Source organism: Pseudorasbora parva, chromosome 9 (genome assembly GCF_024679245.1).
Source record: "Pseudorasbora parva isolate DD20220531a chromosome 9, ASM2467924v1, whole genome shotgun sequence".
Taxonomy (NCBI): domain Eukaryota; kingdom Metazoa; phylum Chordata; class Actinopteri; order Cypriniformes; family Gobionidae; genus Pseudorasbora; species Pseudorasbora parva.
Genome location: NC_090180.1, coordinates 40,753,202 through 40,769,652, shown reverse-complemented (window position 1 = coordinate 40,769,652; position 16,451 = coordinate 40,753,202). Strand labels below are relative to the sequence as shown.

At 36.1% G+C, this 16,451-nt stretch overlaps 1 protein-coding gene across 2 annotated transcripts; it reads left to right on the top strand.

Moving 5' to 3' along the window:
* Positions 1-1,401: 1,401 nt before the first annotated feature.
* On the top strand, positions 1,402-16,063 carry eeig2a (EEIG family member 2a). 2 transcript variants are annotated; one of them, XM_067452658.1, is made up of 11 exons: positions 1,402-1,677; positions 2,786-2,906; positions 3,021-3,050; positions 3,130-3,246; positions 4,833-4,879; positions 7,701-7,804; positions 9,374-9,481; positions 9,588-9,771; positions 9,849-9,985; positions 14,533-14,596; positions 14,797-16,063. In XM_067452658.1, exons 1-11 carry the CDS (start codon positions 1,532-1,534, stop codon positions 14,837-14,839), a joined length of 1,101 nt encoding a protein of 366 aa, XP_067308759.1. In that variant the 5' UTR covers positions 1,402-1,531; the 3' UTR covers positions 14,840-16,063. The 2 variants fall into 2 exon arrangements, with proteins under 2 accessions (XP_067308759.1, XP_067308758.1); XM_067452657.1 differs by having other exon boundaries at positions 9,374-9,502.
* The last annotated feature ends 388 nt before the right edge of the window (positions 16,064-16,451 follow it).

Genomic DNA, 16,451 nt, shown 5'->3' with positions numbered 1-16,451 from the left:
TTCACTTTTTTACATTGCTCCATGGTCCATTTCTGATTCTCATGTGCCCACTGTTGGCTCTTTCGGTGGTGGACAGGGGTCAGCATGGGCACCCTGACTGGACTGCACTGCAGCTATGCACCCCATACACCACAAAAACTGACACCTTTCTGCCAGAACCAAGATTAACTTGAGCAATTTGAGGTGCAGTAGCTTGTCTGTTTGATTGGACAACACAGGCCAGCCTTCACTCCCCACGTGCATCAATGAGCCTTGGCCGCCCATGACCCTTTTGCCGATTCGCCACTATTCCTTTCTTAGACCACTTTTGATACTGAACACTGCAGACTGGGAGCACCCCACAAGAGCTGCAGTTTTTGAGATGCTATGACCCAATCTAGCCAACACAATTTGGCCCTTGTCAAACTCACTCAAATCATTAAGCTTGCCCATTTTTCCTGCTTATAACACATCAACAATGAGGACAAAATGTTCACGTATTACCAAATATATCGCACCCAATAACCAGTGCTGTGATGAACTTCAGGATCGCTTCAGGTCATAATGTTATGCCTGATTGGTGTATTCTTAATTAGTTATTTTGAGTCAATAAGAATGCTGTTACATCATGTTCAGGTCCCACATTAGGTAATAAATACCAAAGTTATAAAATATAACCCTGCTTCATCCTAATTTTGACCCCGTGTTTCTGTAAAGAGATCTGGTAGATGAAGCAGGGTTCATGGAGGTGGCCTTGTGATACCATTTTTTAATTTTTATTTATTTATTTATTTTATTTTGGAAATGGATAATAAAATTATCATTTTATTTGGGAAATATCATATACATAAAGCAAAATGTATATTAACTGTAAATGGTAGACTATTTTCCACTGACTCTCTGACAATCGTAAAGCTGTCAAGATATCCCAGCTTTTGAAAAGGATACTTGTATCAGATGTATGATTGCAGCAGCACTTTGATTTTGTTTTAGATTCAAGTATTTTTGTATGACTCTGTATTCTCCTATTTCAATAATATGTGTGTGTGTGTGTGTGTGTGTGTGTGTGTGTGTGTGTGTGTGTGTGTGTGTGTGTGTGTGTGTGTGTGTGTGTGTGTGTGTGTGTGTGTGTGTGTGTGTGTGTGTGTGTGTGTGTGTGTGTGTGTGTGTGTGTGTGTGTGTGTGTGTGTGTGTTCTTACATTTATCACACACAGAACAACTGAATTGCATAATTAATTAAAAAAATTGCATTAGATTTATTTAATATTGCTACAACATATTTTACAAAGAAATAACCCACATATTACAAATAATAAATGTTATATTTATGCCGTCTTTGACACATTTTGGAAGGACTTTTATTTTAAAGTGTAGTCAGTTGTCAGTTCGACGCAGTTCACACACAGCAGCATTTAAAAAAAACTATCGTCTCACGCGCAGCCACGCACACCGAGCTCATTCAACGCGCGCGTCATGGGGTTTGTGTTCCTCTCTCTAAACCCTATTCGTGGACTATAACCGAGAATCTGTCGTCCTTTACACATGTGATTGATGGCTTTCATCATGATGAAAAAGAAAAGGTTTAAGTTTAAGGTGGATGTGGAGTTGGAGGAGCTGTCATATGTCCCATTTGTGAATGGAGTTTTGTTCTGCAAGGTTCGACTGACGGACGGTGGCTTTTCAGGGGAGTCTTCGAGGTGAGACAATTGAACCAAAGACATTTTTATTACATATTATTACTTAGTGACAACGATCAATTTATGTATACAAATATAATAATAGTGTAAAAATGCATTTAGTTATTGCTCTGATGTATGTTATGAATGATTAAGAAAAGTTATGCTTTTGATATTGAAACAGTTTATTTTCATTAACTTGCCTGAAATATATAGCGAGATAAAAATAAAAACATTGTAGTATAGATCTTGTGGTATAAGAGGGAGTGTGTACGTTACTACAGGGACCTCAACAGGTCGGCAAAAGTGGGCAGTGTCTGATTAGCAAATTCTTTCCTTCCTCTAACCGTCAAGGCTGGACTTGCTATAACAACAGTGTGCATTTTACAAAATGGTAGCATTCCATATCCGTCGGAATGCCAGGCGTTCCTCCTCATGGACATTGCAGATAAAGGTTTACTTCATTCCCTTGGCATTAGTGTCACTGTGTTTTCAGGACAAACGAGGGAAGGGCATTTTGAATGAGTACAGTGCAGCACTGACACATACAAAACAGCAGCAGGAAGCATTATTCAGAAATATTAATTACAGAATGTAATTCCTTTCACAACCAGAACAAATGTGATGTAATAGACACTGTAACAAGCTAATCCTTCCCCTGCCTGAAAACATTATTATAAAATTCCTTTTCTAAACCAGTTTCCCTTATGACACAGCGAGAGTGATGTGGCTTAGAGATTTTCGAGATACTGTAAACATTGTATTCTTTCTTTCACTTATACCTTTTATATTTATAAAATATAAACATCTGCTTAGATGTAAACTTTTTATTGCATAAATTGTGCATGGATTATCTATCTATCTATCTATCTATCTATCTATCTATCTATCTATCTATCTATCTATCTATCTATCTATCTGTGTCTATCTGTCTGTCTGCGAATCCATCCATCCATCCATCCATCAGCCTGTCTGTTTACCCATCTATCTATCCATCCACCTGTCTATCTATCCATCTATCCATCCATCTATTCAACCATCCATCCGCCTGTCTATCCTTCTATTTATAAGTAATTCTATTGTGATTTGTGTTATATGTCTTATTATGTTATATTGGTTTCTTCTGCAGAGAGCCAGTTCTGGTGAATTGTGTTAAATGGAAGAAAATATTCTCCTTCTTATGCAAGATAAGTGCTAATGCAGGGACAGGGGTGCTGGACCCTTGTGTTTTTCGGGTATCTGTAAGAAAGGTATGAATTATCAAATGTTCTGATTCTTAAATTGGGCTCTAAGGATATATTCTTAAACTTTTTTCTGTGTTTCTATTTTTTTATTGTATATTTTTGGTGTGTTCTTTTATGAAGGAGCTCAAAGGTGGGAAGACATTTGCAAAGGTAAGCTCTATTTATTCATGGCTTATGGTGACTTTTTCTATTAGATCACTGGCACTGATACAGTGTGTGTGTCACACAGCTTGGCTTTGCTGATTTAAACTTGGCTGAGTTTGCCGGTTCAGGAAGCACCACGCGGCGCTGTCTATTGGAGGGATACAACACCAAAAACACACGTCAGGACAACTCTATACTGAAGGTACAAACAAACACACACTTTGAGATTTTAAAACCGTTGCCTCGGTTACCACATGCCCTTTATATTGTATCCTTTCGTTTATTTATATCATAAACATGCAGTTGCTAGGGGGCAGGTCCTCACAAATCTGTGTGCGGTGTTGTGTTACTTCATGTTCCGTTTAATGTGGGTTATGTCTGGCATGCTCCGTCCTGTATTGAGCTGTGTTTTCCAATCACAACCCCCACCTACGCCTAGAGCTGTTCACATCGCCCCCAGAATTCCGCAACCCTGTATCCTTCCACCTCTGCCTGGAGCTCTTTAGAGAGCACCCAAAATTCCACAGGCCTTCGCATTTATATCCGCAGAGAACCATGCAACGGATCATTCCCTTTTAACTTGCATCACTGCAGTCCATTAACAGTTGGAAACAAACATGTTGCCATACAAGCCATGTAACACCATGTATATGAGATGTTTCTTGTACAAATGTTCTTTGTGTTATTCACACTTTTTTTGTTACTTTTTCATACAGGGTTTAATTAGTTTTTAATTAATCACAATAATTAAAAATGTGTTCTGCATTGACTGAGATACTTTAAACATAATTGTATTAGTAAACATTTTTGATATTGGGTTTGCTAATAAGTGGTACCATTTGTTGGAACTTTAATTTGAATTGCCACTCAACTATGGTTCTCATTTAATGTAAGTTCTGTTTTTAGTTTAATTTTCCCTCTGTTTGGCTATTCAAGTTAGTTCCCTTGGTCATGCTCTAGCTTGTTGTTATGGTTAATCACTGATTATTCTGGTTCCCTTTGTTTGTTCCTTGTATTTAAGCCCTGAGTTTCCTTAGTTCATTCCCTAGTTCAGTTAAGTGGTTGTGTTTCTGTTATCTCCTTAGTTTTAATAAAGTTTTGTGTATCTACTCTCACACATTATACACATACTCACTAAAGCCACACCTGACCTCTCTCACAGTTAAAGTAATTATTGTTAATAACACAAAAAAGATGATTGTGATGATGATGATTATTAAATATGAATCAAGCATATGTTTTATTTAAGTTTAAAATATAAATAATTAATCACAATAATTAAAAATTACTTAACGTAAGGAATTGTTATTAAAGACTGTTTGTTATATTATCCTGCATTGTGTGCATTCTACAGCCAAGTAGTAGTATTTCAAAGTATTAATCGAGCATGTTATGTTTTATTTTTAAAGTAATATTAAATTGTAATTGAGTCAAAAAGCAAGAGTAAAACAGCATTAATAAAAAATGGGTTCTGAATTATGATACACATGTTTCAGTATAATAGTGATCTGTATCAGCCATTAAAGAGTAATATCTCTATTACATAGGAAGGATGCAAAACAAAGTATCTTAACCCCCGCTGGACTAAGCCTAGGTTTTGTTTTGTTTTTTTGCTTTTAAAAAACAGCATCAATTTTGTATAATATATTTATGTTCATTCATTATTTTATGCATATGGGTTATTTTACAGTAGCTTCAAACATGGCTCATCCAATCACGTTAAAGACTATATCCTTCATGAAAATACAATTTACCACACAATTTCTCTCTCTCTCTCTCTCTCTCTAGGTTATAATCAATATGCAGCTAATGTCGGGTGATCCCTGCTTTAAAACGTAAGTTGCCCCTTAATTTTTAAATATAGTTAGAAAAATTGGAATTTCATCTTCAAATCAGAATCTGTCTGCATCCTTTTGAAAAGACCAGCACATGTTTTGGACGCTTGTCCTCAGCATCGAACCATCTGGTTTAATAATGGTAATGAATGAGATTTAAATACTGTGGTGGTAATGAACGAGACAAAAAGACCAATTTGAGGTGCGTTTCCCTAAAGCATTGTTAGCCAGCTGTAGTCGCAAATCTTGTTGATGTGACCATTCAGACACAGCTGTCGCGATGCTTTCATATTTGTTTGCGTGTCTGTGCAGATGCCAGTGTGTGTGTGATTGTGGCAGTGAAATACGTTTTGTCTGACACTGACACCAATGTCTGGGACCGCATGAACACAGGAAGTCTGATTCAACCACTTCCTGGTAGATTTTGGTCATACACACAGGGGTGTTTTTGTCAGCATCTGCAACCTGAACCCTCTGAAAATTAATTAAGGTTGCAGGTTTACTCTACCGTTCAAAAGTTTGGTGTCTTAAAGATTTATTTTTTGAAAGATGTTGTTTTATTATTAAATTGATCAAAAGTGACAGCAAATGCAGTAAATGCTGCACTTTTTGAATTCTGAAATATTTCCACAAAAATATTACGCAGTACAACGGTTTTCAACATTGATGATAATAACTTTTGCTTGGGGACCAGATCAGTATATTAGAATGATTTCTGAAGAATCATATAACACTTAAGACTGGAGTAATGATGCTGAAAAAGTAAAAAAGTACAGTACATTTTAAAATTATTTAATTTTTCTAATAATATTTCACAATATTAATATAAACACCTATAAGTTAAGTATAGCATTATTGTTCCATTAAAAAGTAAAGATGTTGTAGTTAGGAATAGTACAATTATGTAAAACTTATGTTGGTATGGTTTCAGATCAATTGTGTGGATGTGTTTGTGTGTATATTGAAATAGTTCACATTTAAGATGACATTTAGTGGGAGATAAATGTATCACCTCACACAGCGCCCAGCCACATTGAAAGGTGTGCTTCCTGTTATGTAAGCGAGCTGGCACAATTGCACAATTACTCCCATTAAAACAACTGTGTTCTGACAGTGGACTAGCAACTGATATGAGTGAAAAATAAACCCCTACGAAGTGTGTGCGTGTGTGTGTGCCCACTTAAAATGGGAAAAATGCTTCAAGTGGGAGTTGTATCATTCCTTCACTGTGGATAGTTGGTTTAAAAATAGTCACACACACTCATAAATCAGAGTGTTTGGTGGTGATTCCCTGTGAGTAGGCCTGTGTGTTTGTCAGAGGCGTCAGATGTGTTATCGGGGGGTGTGTGTGTGTAGGCCTGCTCATACTGCACTTGAAGTGCTTTTGGCTCTGGCTGGTCGTCATAGTATTATGTCACTGTCAGTTATAGAGGCACTAAAACCAATGAAATGCCAGATTAGTACTTAATGGATTAATATCCTTCTGAAAATAAGTGATTTATAGATTATTTGTTCCCTAGAAATATTTTTTTAAACTGAAAACTACCTGGCTGGGTTCAGTTTATTAAAGGAATAATTTACTCAAAATGAACATTTATATAATTTAGTAAATATAATAATGTCTCTCTTTTCTTCTGTGAAACACTGAGGGAGAAATTGTTAATATTCCCTTACTTTTAAATGCGGTTACTTGCTGTGCAGTTAAACGAATTGGAGATTGAGCTTCAAAAAAAAGGTAAAACATCTTGAAGGTATTTACAAATTGTTTGATTTATTCATAAGTCTGAAGTCATGCTTCGAAACATTGGACATTTACTTACACCCTTTTAACTAATGTGAATAACCTTCTTTTTGTAACTTATTAGTGGTGCTTGCATCAGTTATTCCTCATACAAACATTATTATTATTCTGGACAAAACTTTAGCGAGTTACCCATGAATGTGGTGTCAAATCATGTGGCTTATTGATAAGATTATGATCAATAATAAACAATCATATTATGATTGGTCATTCAATGTTCGTACACAGGCCAAAAAGTGGCTGCAAAAATCTCGTAGACTTTGGCCAGAAATATGGGGAATTGTATCTCTGCATCAGAATTGCATAGAGCCCATACTTGGGGTGGGCTCATTTGACTCGGTTTAGCAAGCAGCCAATAAATAGTGACATTTTAACTTTGTAGCCCCTCCCTAGCAACCTTGTTATAGCACCCTAGCAACCAACCATACCATAAACTTACATTAAAAAAAAGATTTGTGATCAGAGCATTGTTCAGACAACTAAGTGGCCTTTTTTTATTAACTTTTTAAAATATCACCCTGGCAACTGTCTAGCCATGTCGTAGCAACCATTTAGAGCACCCTAGCAACTATAGAATAAGATTAATGGGCTGTGTCTCTATAGCAAAATAACATAAAGACATAAGGATGGGCTCTTTTGATTCAAATTGGCAGGTAGTCTTTAAACATCTCACTGAGAACTGTGCGGCCACGCCCTAGCAACCATTTACAAAACCCTAGCAACCGTATGGCAGCATGAATAAGCTGTATCTCAGCATTAGAATATAATAGAGACAAAGGGGTTGGATCTTTTGATTCGGGCAGGAATCCTATCTATTACAATCATTTAGAGCACCCTAGCAGCATAGTAGCAACATGAATATGCCAAATCTCAGCACCAGAACATGAGTTAGGAGTCAACTTTCTAGCAATCATTTACAAAGACCCTAGTAACTGCATTGTGGAAAGTTTTGCCTCGACAAACACCACTCACATTTTTTGTACATGTCTAATTGTGTGATGGTGACTTTTTTTTTTCTAGGCCTTCATCCACTGCAATGACCGTTAGTTTTCCAGGAGACACAGAGACATGTCTACATGAAGACAGAAGAGGAGAGACACAGAAATCAACTCATATATGTACAGGTACCAATCCACACACAAAACTACCATCTACACTACCATATATTTTTACAGTACTTTTATTATTATTATTATTATTATTATTATTATTATTATTATCAGTGTTGAAAAGTGAACAAATTTGACAAACCACCATTCAAAGGTTAATAAATTAATACTTTTTATTAAACAAAGATGCATTCAGTTGATTAAAAGTGACAGCAATCTTTTGTAGCATTATTCATAAATGTCTTTACTATATCAAATAAATGCTTTCTATTCATCAAAGAATCCTGAAAAAAACTAAAATATATGTTTCCACTAAAATATGAAGTAGTATAAATATTGATGATAATAATATGAAGTGTTTTTTGGGCATGAAATCATATTTGAATGATTTCTGAAGGATAATGTGACACTGACAATTCAGCTTTGCCATCACAGGAATAAGTTAAGTATATTAAAATAGAAAGCAGTTATTTTATATTGTAATAATAATTCTCAATATTACTGTTTTACTATATTTTTGATAAATGCAGTTTGGTATGTATAAAATACGTATAATACTAAAATATATATAATATAGATATATATAGATATAGATTTTAAGTGTATATATATATATATATATATATATATATATATATATATATATATATATATATAGATTATTGTACTCTTAATCTGCGTCGTGCATTAATGTGTGATGACGATATTAGGGGATTGGCTTGATGCAGCGTAAGAGATGCAGATAATTTGATCTTGACCATTAAGAAATTTTAAATAATAATGTCACGTAACAAGTCTGCTTCAAATTGAATGCAAATTAAATTACAACATTGAAATAAAAATGTGTTTACAAGGGTGTACAAATACTATAAAATCGTGAATATAATTTGTTCATGTTCATCAAAATATTTCATCAGTTCACATTTAATATATTTAACTTTTATGTTGGTTTGGTCGTTTTGCTGTTTCCTTATAAAGGTCCAGAAATATTTTTTTTTTTCTTTTTTCCTTTGTCAAGTTTTTTAGCCAGGTGGCTTTTTTAATTATATGATGTCATTAGGTTGTCTTGACAGTGCCAGCCAATTGCTGCATTGATGTTCGTAGTTTCAAGTATCAACGTATCTGCCCTCTTCAGGGAACACAAGAACGCACAAAGATCTTAGATAACATAATCCAGATATTTTAATCCAATCCGCAAATTCGTTTGATGAACCAAATTAGCCGGAGATCAGTTACCAGGATTAGAAGATCTGGGATCTGTCAAATAATCTCAGATGTATTAAGCGAGGTACGAAAAACGAACCCCAGAAGTGTATGTTACACGTAATAACACATTCTATGGAGTCTTTAAAGGGACGTGGTGATGGAAAACACATGGGATGGGAGGAGAAACTCTTTGATAGAGAACACAACTTGCAAGAGAACGCAAAAGCATTGAAATATAATTTATCCAACCATCTCATGTTTTTCCCATCACAATCTCCCTTTAGGGCACATTCCTACTCTTATGTAAAGACTCGTTCGCATTTTAACCAACCCACAATTTAAAATGATGCTAATAATTCACTGAATTTTATCTTCTAGAAAACCCAGGAAAAAGTGGCTTAAGTCATGGTTCTGTTCCAGAAGAACTTGGAAAGTGTGGCCACTCAAGAACTGCCAGCTACGCCAGCCAGCAGTCCAAGTTCTCTGGTCTGTTCATTCACAACAAATGTATTGCTTTTCTGTTATTCTATAATTATTTGGCATTTTTCATAATATTATGTCATAGTATTGATCAGTTTGGACATCATTGCAGGCTACAGTACGGGTCACTCACGCTCCTCCAGCCTGACGGAGCTCTCGCATAGGAGGAACTTGTCTGCGGGCAGTGCATCCACTGGGATTGGCAGCCTACCAGAGCCCAGTGAAGACCGGGAGTCCTGCACACCTTTGCTTCAGGACTTAGCCACACCGTCACACATTGGGATCACAGCCAACAGGTAAATGTGTGCTTTAGCTCTTCCTGCAAAATAGGTTTTAAAGAATCATTAACAAAGTGTGTATGTTTGTATTTCAGGCACCCTGTAAAGCAGGACTCGGTTGAGTCTCAGCTAAAGCGAATGGATGCTACCAGAGTGGATGCTGATGACATCATTGAAACAATCCTACAGGGTCAGGACTTCAGCCGCAGCATACTGGATTCTAGCAATGAAGGTATTATTGGACAACTTTAATTAAGCAACCTTTCCTGAAATACACAAAGCACCTTGATGCATGTAACATTTACAGTCCAGATGTTAACGAGGCCATATTAATGCCGCAGGGCAAGGCTTATTTGTATAGCACATTTCATATCCAATGGGAATTCAATGTGCTTTAAATAGAAATTAATTAAAATAGTCATAACGCAGTCTTTTTAAGGTACCAAGGCAATATTATGTTTTGGCAAGGAAGGATACATGTACATGCACATATAATAACAGAAATAGGAGTAATTCTACGGATCTATTTAAAAGGCTATGTCCTTTTTTGGCCCCACTTTATATTAGGTGGCCTTAACTACTATTTACTTACATCAAAAAATAATTAAAATGTACTTACTGTGTTCAAATTGTATTGCAAAACACCTTTGCTGATATTGAGGTGGATACGGGTAGAGTTAGGGACCGGTGTGGTTTTATGGCTAAGTTTAAGGGTAGAGTTATGGGTAAGGGAAGTGCCAACTGTGTAATTACAAATGTAACAAGCAGCAATTGTCGGGGCCAAGCGAAATGAAGACCCTAAGACATGCCAGCATAGCTAGCTAGGAGTGTAAGACCAACTGCAACAATGAGCCATTAACGACTTAAGTTGATTTTAGGCAAAAAAGCAGTACAATTTTAAATAAAGTCAATAATAATGATTTAATGGTTTCTCATTTTCGACCAATAGGTGGCACTGTTACGAAACTGATGTGGTGTAGTCAGACTGAGGTGGAAATGACACATGCAAAGTTTGGTGTCAATATGTCAAAGCATTGCAGAGATACAGCCTCAAGAGTCATTTTTGCATCATAGCTCAACTCTGTTGCAGTGGTATATGACTACTCTTTTGTTTATCAACACGAAATCCATAATTATTTGTTCACATGGTCTGAAGACGATACGATTCAATTTTGGTGAAAATTGGACAAACGGTCTAGGACGAGTTTGAAAAAGTATGTTTTTAACCAATAACAAGATAGAGGGCAGAAAGGTTTGCCAAATATGGACAAAATTGGTATCCATGTTCTCGGCAGGAGCCAATGAATGTGACCAGTCTCATTAAAATAGGCTAATTTAATCAAAAGTTATTAGCATTTTGTACACCTTATTACAACTTTTGACCACAAGGCGGCCCTGCTCGAAAACTTTTTGAGTACCTTCAGGGCATGGAGCAGAAGACACATACCGAGTTTTGTAATGATACGCTAATGCATTCGTTAAGTGTAACATTAGCATTTTATACCCAAATACCGCATTGAAGTCAATGGGAATTTCATGTTTTGTTCTATTATAGCGCCATCAAGAGGCACAATGGCACCATTTTTTTAATTTGTCCTCAGAATGAGCCCATACATATACGTGTCGAGTTTGGTGAAAATATCTCATTTTGTTTTGGAGTTATAAACATTTACATGAAAAAACACGTAAAAAATGACTGACACCTGACTTTGATTGGATTTTACTACCCCTTACTATCAATATTTTGAGATTTGGGCATTAGCGTTTAGCTATCGACCTATGTTTTCGAACTTCTGAGGCTGGTTTCGTCTCGATCGGACTAGCGGTTTTGAAGATATCAGCTAATGTTTTATAAGCACTAAATTACAACGCTGCGCAAACCATTCGCCGAAACCTGGAAAGTCTGGTATCATTGGACTCGGCAAGGATTCAGGAGACAAAAAAAGTTACTCCCATCCAAATATGTCAACCACAGCCAAAGTTATAAGCATTTGGGGAAAAAAATTCTCCACTAGGTGGCGCTGTTTCGAAACTTCTCAGGCTACTTCAGGGCATTGTGCTGATGACCCATACCAAGTTTCCTAACAATCTGTTCATGCGTTCATAAAATACAGCATTTTAGCACATAAATCAAAATGGCAGACAACCAAAAAGGCAGACCTAGTAAACTTGGATATCAGTTGACTCGGCATGACTCCCCGTATCTAAGGAGATACATTTTATGATTTTTGGATAAACGGTTTAGAAGTTATAAGCCAAAATAGCCCTTTTTTGTATCTCCGGACCAGTAGGGTGCACTGCGCCGAAACGCTGCATGTTGCCTCAGGTCATGCTTGTGATGACATGTACCAAGTTTGGTTTGAATACAATAAAGCGTTGCAGAGATATGGCCTTTAGTGTGCTTTTGCAACCTCTACATAAAATTTGTTCGCACATTTATCGTAAACGATTTGAAGAATCAACATGAATTCCATAACTTTTTGTCACCATGGTCTGAAGATGATCTGGTTCAATGTTCGTGCAAATCAGATGAACCGTCTAGGACGAGTTCGAAAAAGTAGTTTTTTTGGAAAATTAAAAATGGCGGGTAATTTTTATGACGCAAAACGACGTCATAGGGTGCAAACGAATCGGCTTGAGCCAAGGAGTCAGAGAAAATTTGGATTTTGTTTCTAGCCCTTTTAGTTCAAGAGTTATTAGCATAAACATGAGTGCAACTTTGGACTGTTGGTGGCGCTAGAGGGATTGAGTTAGAGACTCAAAATTTGTTATATTGACAGTTGTGACTGTCCTTTATATGTGTGCCAGATTTCATCATGTTCCCGCGAGCGGTTCTATGGGCTGCCATTGACTTGTGAGCGGAAGAAGAATAATAATAATAATAAGAACGCTAACGGTTTCAATAGGTGCCTCCGCACCTTCGGTGCTTGGCCCCTAACTACAGAAATTAATTACAGACGTAATTACATGCAGGTATTTTTTTAAATGTAAGTAAAATGTAAAAACTTGTATGTACACAATAAGTACATTGTATCTAATGAGTAATTCAAATATTAGTACATAGTAGTTATGACCACCTAAAATAAAGGGTCCTTTTTTTTTTGGTTTTTTTTTTACATTTGAACATCATTCCCATCTCCATAACTGCAGGCTGTAGGCAACAACTGACGATAGACACACACACAGAAACATGTCGCGTATGACCAGCTTGCACAGAGTTTTACACCACAACACACATTGTCCCATAGCAGCTGCAAACTGCATTCAGTTGACACAAACTCAGAATAAGGAAATTCTGATTTAAGTTTTACCGCAGGCGCACAGTTGCACTAATATGCGCCACATTGTGGCTTTGTAAAATGAATGTTTACCATGGTTACTAGTCTCAAACAAACAGATGATTGAGTTTCCCCTCTTCTCTGACTCATGGATAGACCTCAGAGACAGCAGCTTTAAACTTGCAGCTGCTGCAACATCTTTTCCCTGAAACCACCGGACCTATATATAGCTTTTAATGTTTAGGAAAGAAGTTTCTTATGCTCTCCAAGGCTGCATTTATTTATTTATTTAAAATACAGTAAAAAAAACTGTCGTATTAACTGGGTTCTATTTGAATATATTTTGAAATGCATTCCTGTGATGCAAAGCTGAATATTCAGCATCATAACTCTTTGGTGTCACATGATCTTTCAGAAATCACTCTAATATGATGATTATATGTGTATGTACATACATTTTGTGTATGACAATAAGGGCTTCAAACTGGTGTATATTCATTCAAAAGTTAATAATGTAATTTCAGGACATTGCTATGTCTTGTTTGCTAGGGCTTTCTGGGTGGTAAAAAATTATATTTTGGACTTTTATTATTATTATCCACTATTGTGGATTTTCATGCCTCTCCCATCACACTCCCACACAAAAATCCCGTCCCATCCCAATCCCACGAAAAATTGGGGAAAATTCCCATCCCGTCACAATCCCAGAATATTGACTCTGGGCCAATATTCATTATACAGAATATTGAGTATCCTGCCCACTCTCGCATTGCATTTTTGGCCAGATTCTGTCAGTTACAGTAAAACATTCAGTACTGATCACAGCATGCCCATGCCTAGTTGAATAAAAACTAAAAATGTTGGTTTTGTTTAAGATGGCTTTTAGTTCAATATAATAAAGATACACACACATTCAATTCCACGTCAATCATCTATGCAAACACAGGCGTACACACGCAGTAAATGTCATTTACTTATGCCGTAGCTTTCATGTCTGACTCCATTTTGATGATGATTTTAATGGCTAAAAAATGCATGGGGAAGCCTCCTTTCTCTTATATTATTAGTGGTTGGCATTAGATTGGCCACCAACTGTTACGGGTTTGGAGCAGGTAATTCACTTAACCAGCCACACCAAGGCAAACAGGAGAGCCTAAAAAGACAGGACAACACTAGAATTGAGTTTTAAAATGAAAACATATAGTTAATTTTTATAAACAGTATACAGTATTTGTATAGATGGTATCATAGTTTTATTACGATTCCCGGTCCCGCCCACTCCTGGTAAAAAAAAAAATCTGCTCCCATTCCAATCACGTGATTAATAGTGAATTTGGGATTCCTGGAAAAATGTCAGCCTCTATAATTGTGGACCCTTAGGTTCCTTATTCTGTGTAAGTATTAGAGATGTTTTTGTTTTTTGTTTACCACCAGTTGCTATGAGTTTTTATTTTATAAAAAATAAATATAGTCTAAATATTTGTGTTTTTGTGTGTTGCAGAGGAGGGTCTGCGGCTGTTCGTTGGGCCAGGAGGAAGTACTGCACTGGGCTCTCAGCACACCAGGTGAGATATATTATGTAACATCCCTGCCGCAAGGTCACCACGGCAACTGTCATCCTCTGCTAATGCTGTCCTTATGGGATAGATGGTCATTGTGTTCGCATTATGAGAAGCAGATTATTGAGAAGTATTATATAAATATAAATATAAAATATAAAATGTGATTTTGTAATGTAATGTGTATCTTTCTCTCTGTCACTTAGGGCTGGTGCTGGAGCTTTTGAACAGGTGGTTATAAAACGCTAGACTGAACGTCCATGTGGAAGGTGATGTAATATCCTGTGTCAAAAGAGAAGACAGCAGTTGTCTTCGATCACATGCAGCAGTTCTATACTGGGCTCCTGACACATTCATTCATGGGCTCTGGGAATTTGTGTCGTCACTGCTCCCCCTGCTGGTCAAGATCTGGTGACAGACAAAAACTTTGCTTTAGCTCAAAGTGACAGGAAATGCTTGGATTGGTACTCTCTTACCAAAAATCGATGGTTATAGGTCTCTCTTTTTCTTTTTTCTTTTCATTGACATGGACTGATGCACTTTTGACTGTCTGTTGTTTCCTTAAATGGATGCTGCTAATTTAAAGAAAGAAATCTGTTATACTATATTATTAGTAATATATATTCAATATATACTACTGATTTCAAGTAGGCTTGAAACTTCAAAGTCATATTTCTGATACAAGACTTTTTGTGAGACCGCCCATAAAGTTCTAAATGTTGCAAATGTGTTCATTTAAAAGAAAACTGTAACTATACAGTGAACAGAGGACAGTGTGTGATCTGTGCTGTAGGTGGCTGTTGGTTCAACACCAGGTAGAAGTAACACACAAACTAGTGAGTTACTAAATTGATTTCTGAACTCATTTGAAATAAGAAGCCTCTGTTAAAATGGCATTATCCAAATTAGTTTTACAGGGATTCATTTTCATTTAAGGAGAGATGCAGAAGACCTGAACCAGGATTCTGGAAAATGTGGGAGTTTTTATAGTTTACTATTGCAAGAATTTGTTTGAAATAAAATGCCAATTCTGAAGGCTAATAAACAGGGCTGTTTATAAGATTACATATTGTAGATTACAGAGATTTACATTTTGTAGGTATATAAAGAACATGGATTTGATTTGTGTTCTGGTTTTTCAGTTATAATAATAACTGTCAAACTATAAAAAAGCTAGTAAAAAGACATATTTTTCATTTTGATATTAGATATTTCATCATAATTGTCATACAGTATATACCGGAATATTTCTTAAACACTGTTTAGTACTTTTTGAGTACTGCCTTTAGAAATCTAAGTGCCAAGATAGTCTTTCCCTATATTTACCTGCTTTATTTTATTTTGCATAAAATTAAATAATGTAATTAAATGGCAGCAGACAATGCCAGCATGTAATATGTTGCATTTTAAGAATGCAGTAGAGAATAACAAATGTTAAAAAAAAATAATAATAAAACAAATTAAATGAAAATATTTGCTTCTGTAGTTTTGATTTGTTGTTGTTTTGCTTGTCAGTTGTATTCTTGCACATATTACTTCACATATTGTTTATTCAGTCACCTTAAAATACACACCACATAACACAGATGTGCAGTAGAAGTACTGTATTGTACACAAGTCTACTCCTTAATGGGTAAAAAACAATTTAGAGCATTACTGCTGCCACACAACAGCAATATTATATGGAAAAATATAAACATGTATTATCAGATGGACTCTGCAAGACCACGCTTGTCTGGAGGACCGTGTTGCCAAGTCTTATTTAAAAGTTTTTTGGGCAATGCAGTTAATTTATTTATTTATTTTTTATCACTGTACTGTATACATATTTAACCCATAGATTTAAACACATGGGAAGATA

Bases quoted from the DNA above. Each gene is read 5' to 3' on its own strand.
- eeig2a (XM_067452657.1), top strand. From the start codon at position 1,532: ATGGCTTTCATCATGATGAAAAAGAAAAGGTTTAAGTTTAAGGTGGAT. The intron at 3,247-4,832 runs GTACAAACAAAC...CTCTCTCTCTAG, and splicing joins AGGACAACTCTATACTGAAG to GTTATAATCAATATGCAGCT. The intron at 9,986-14,532 runs GTATTATTGGAC...TGTGTGTTGCAG, and splicing joins ACTGGATTCTAGCAATGAAG to AGGAGGGTCTGCGGCTGTTC.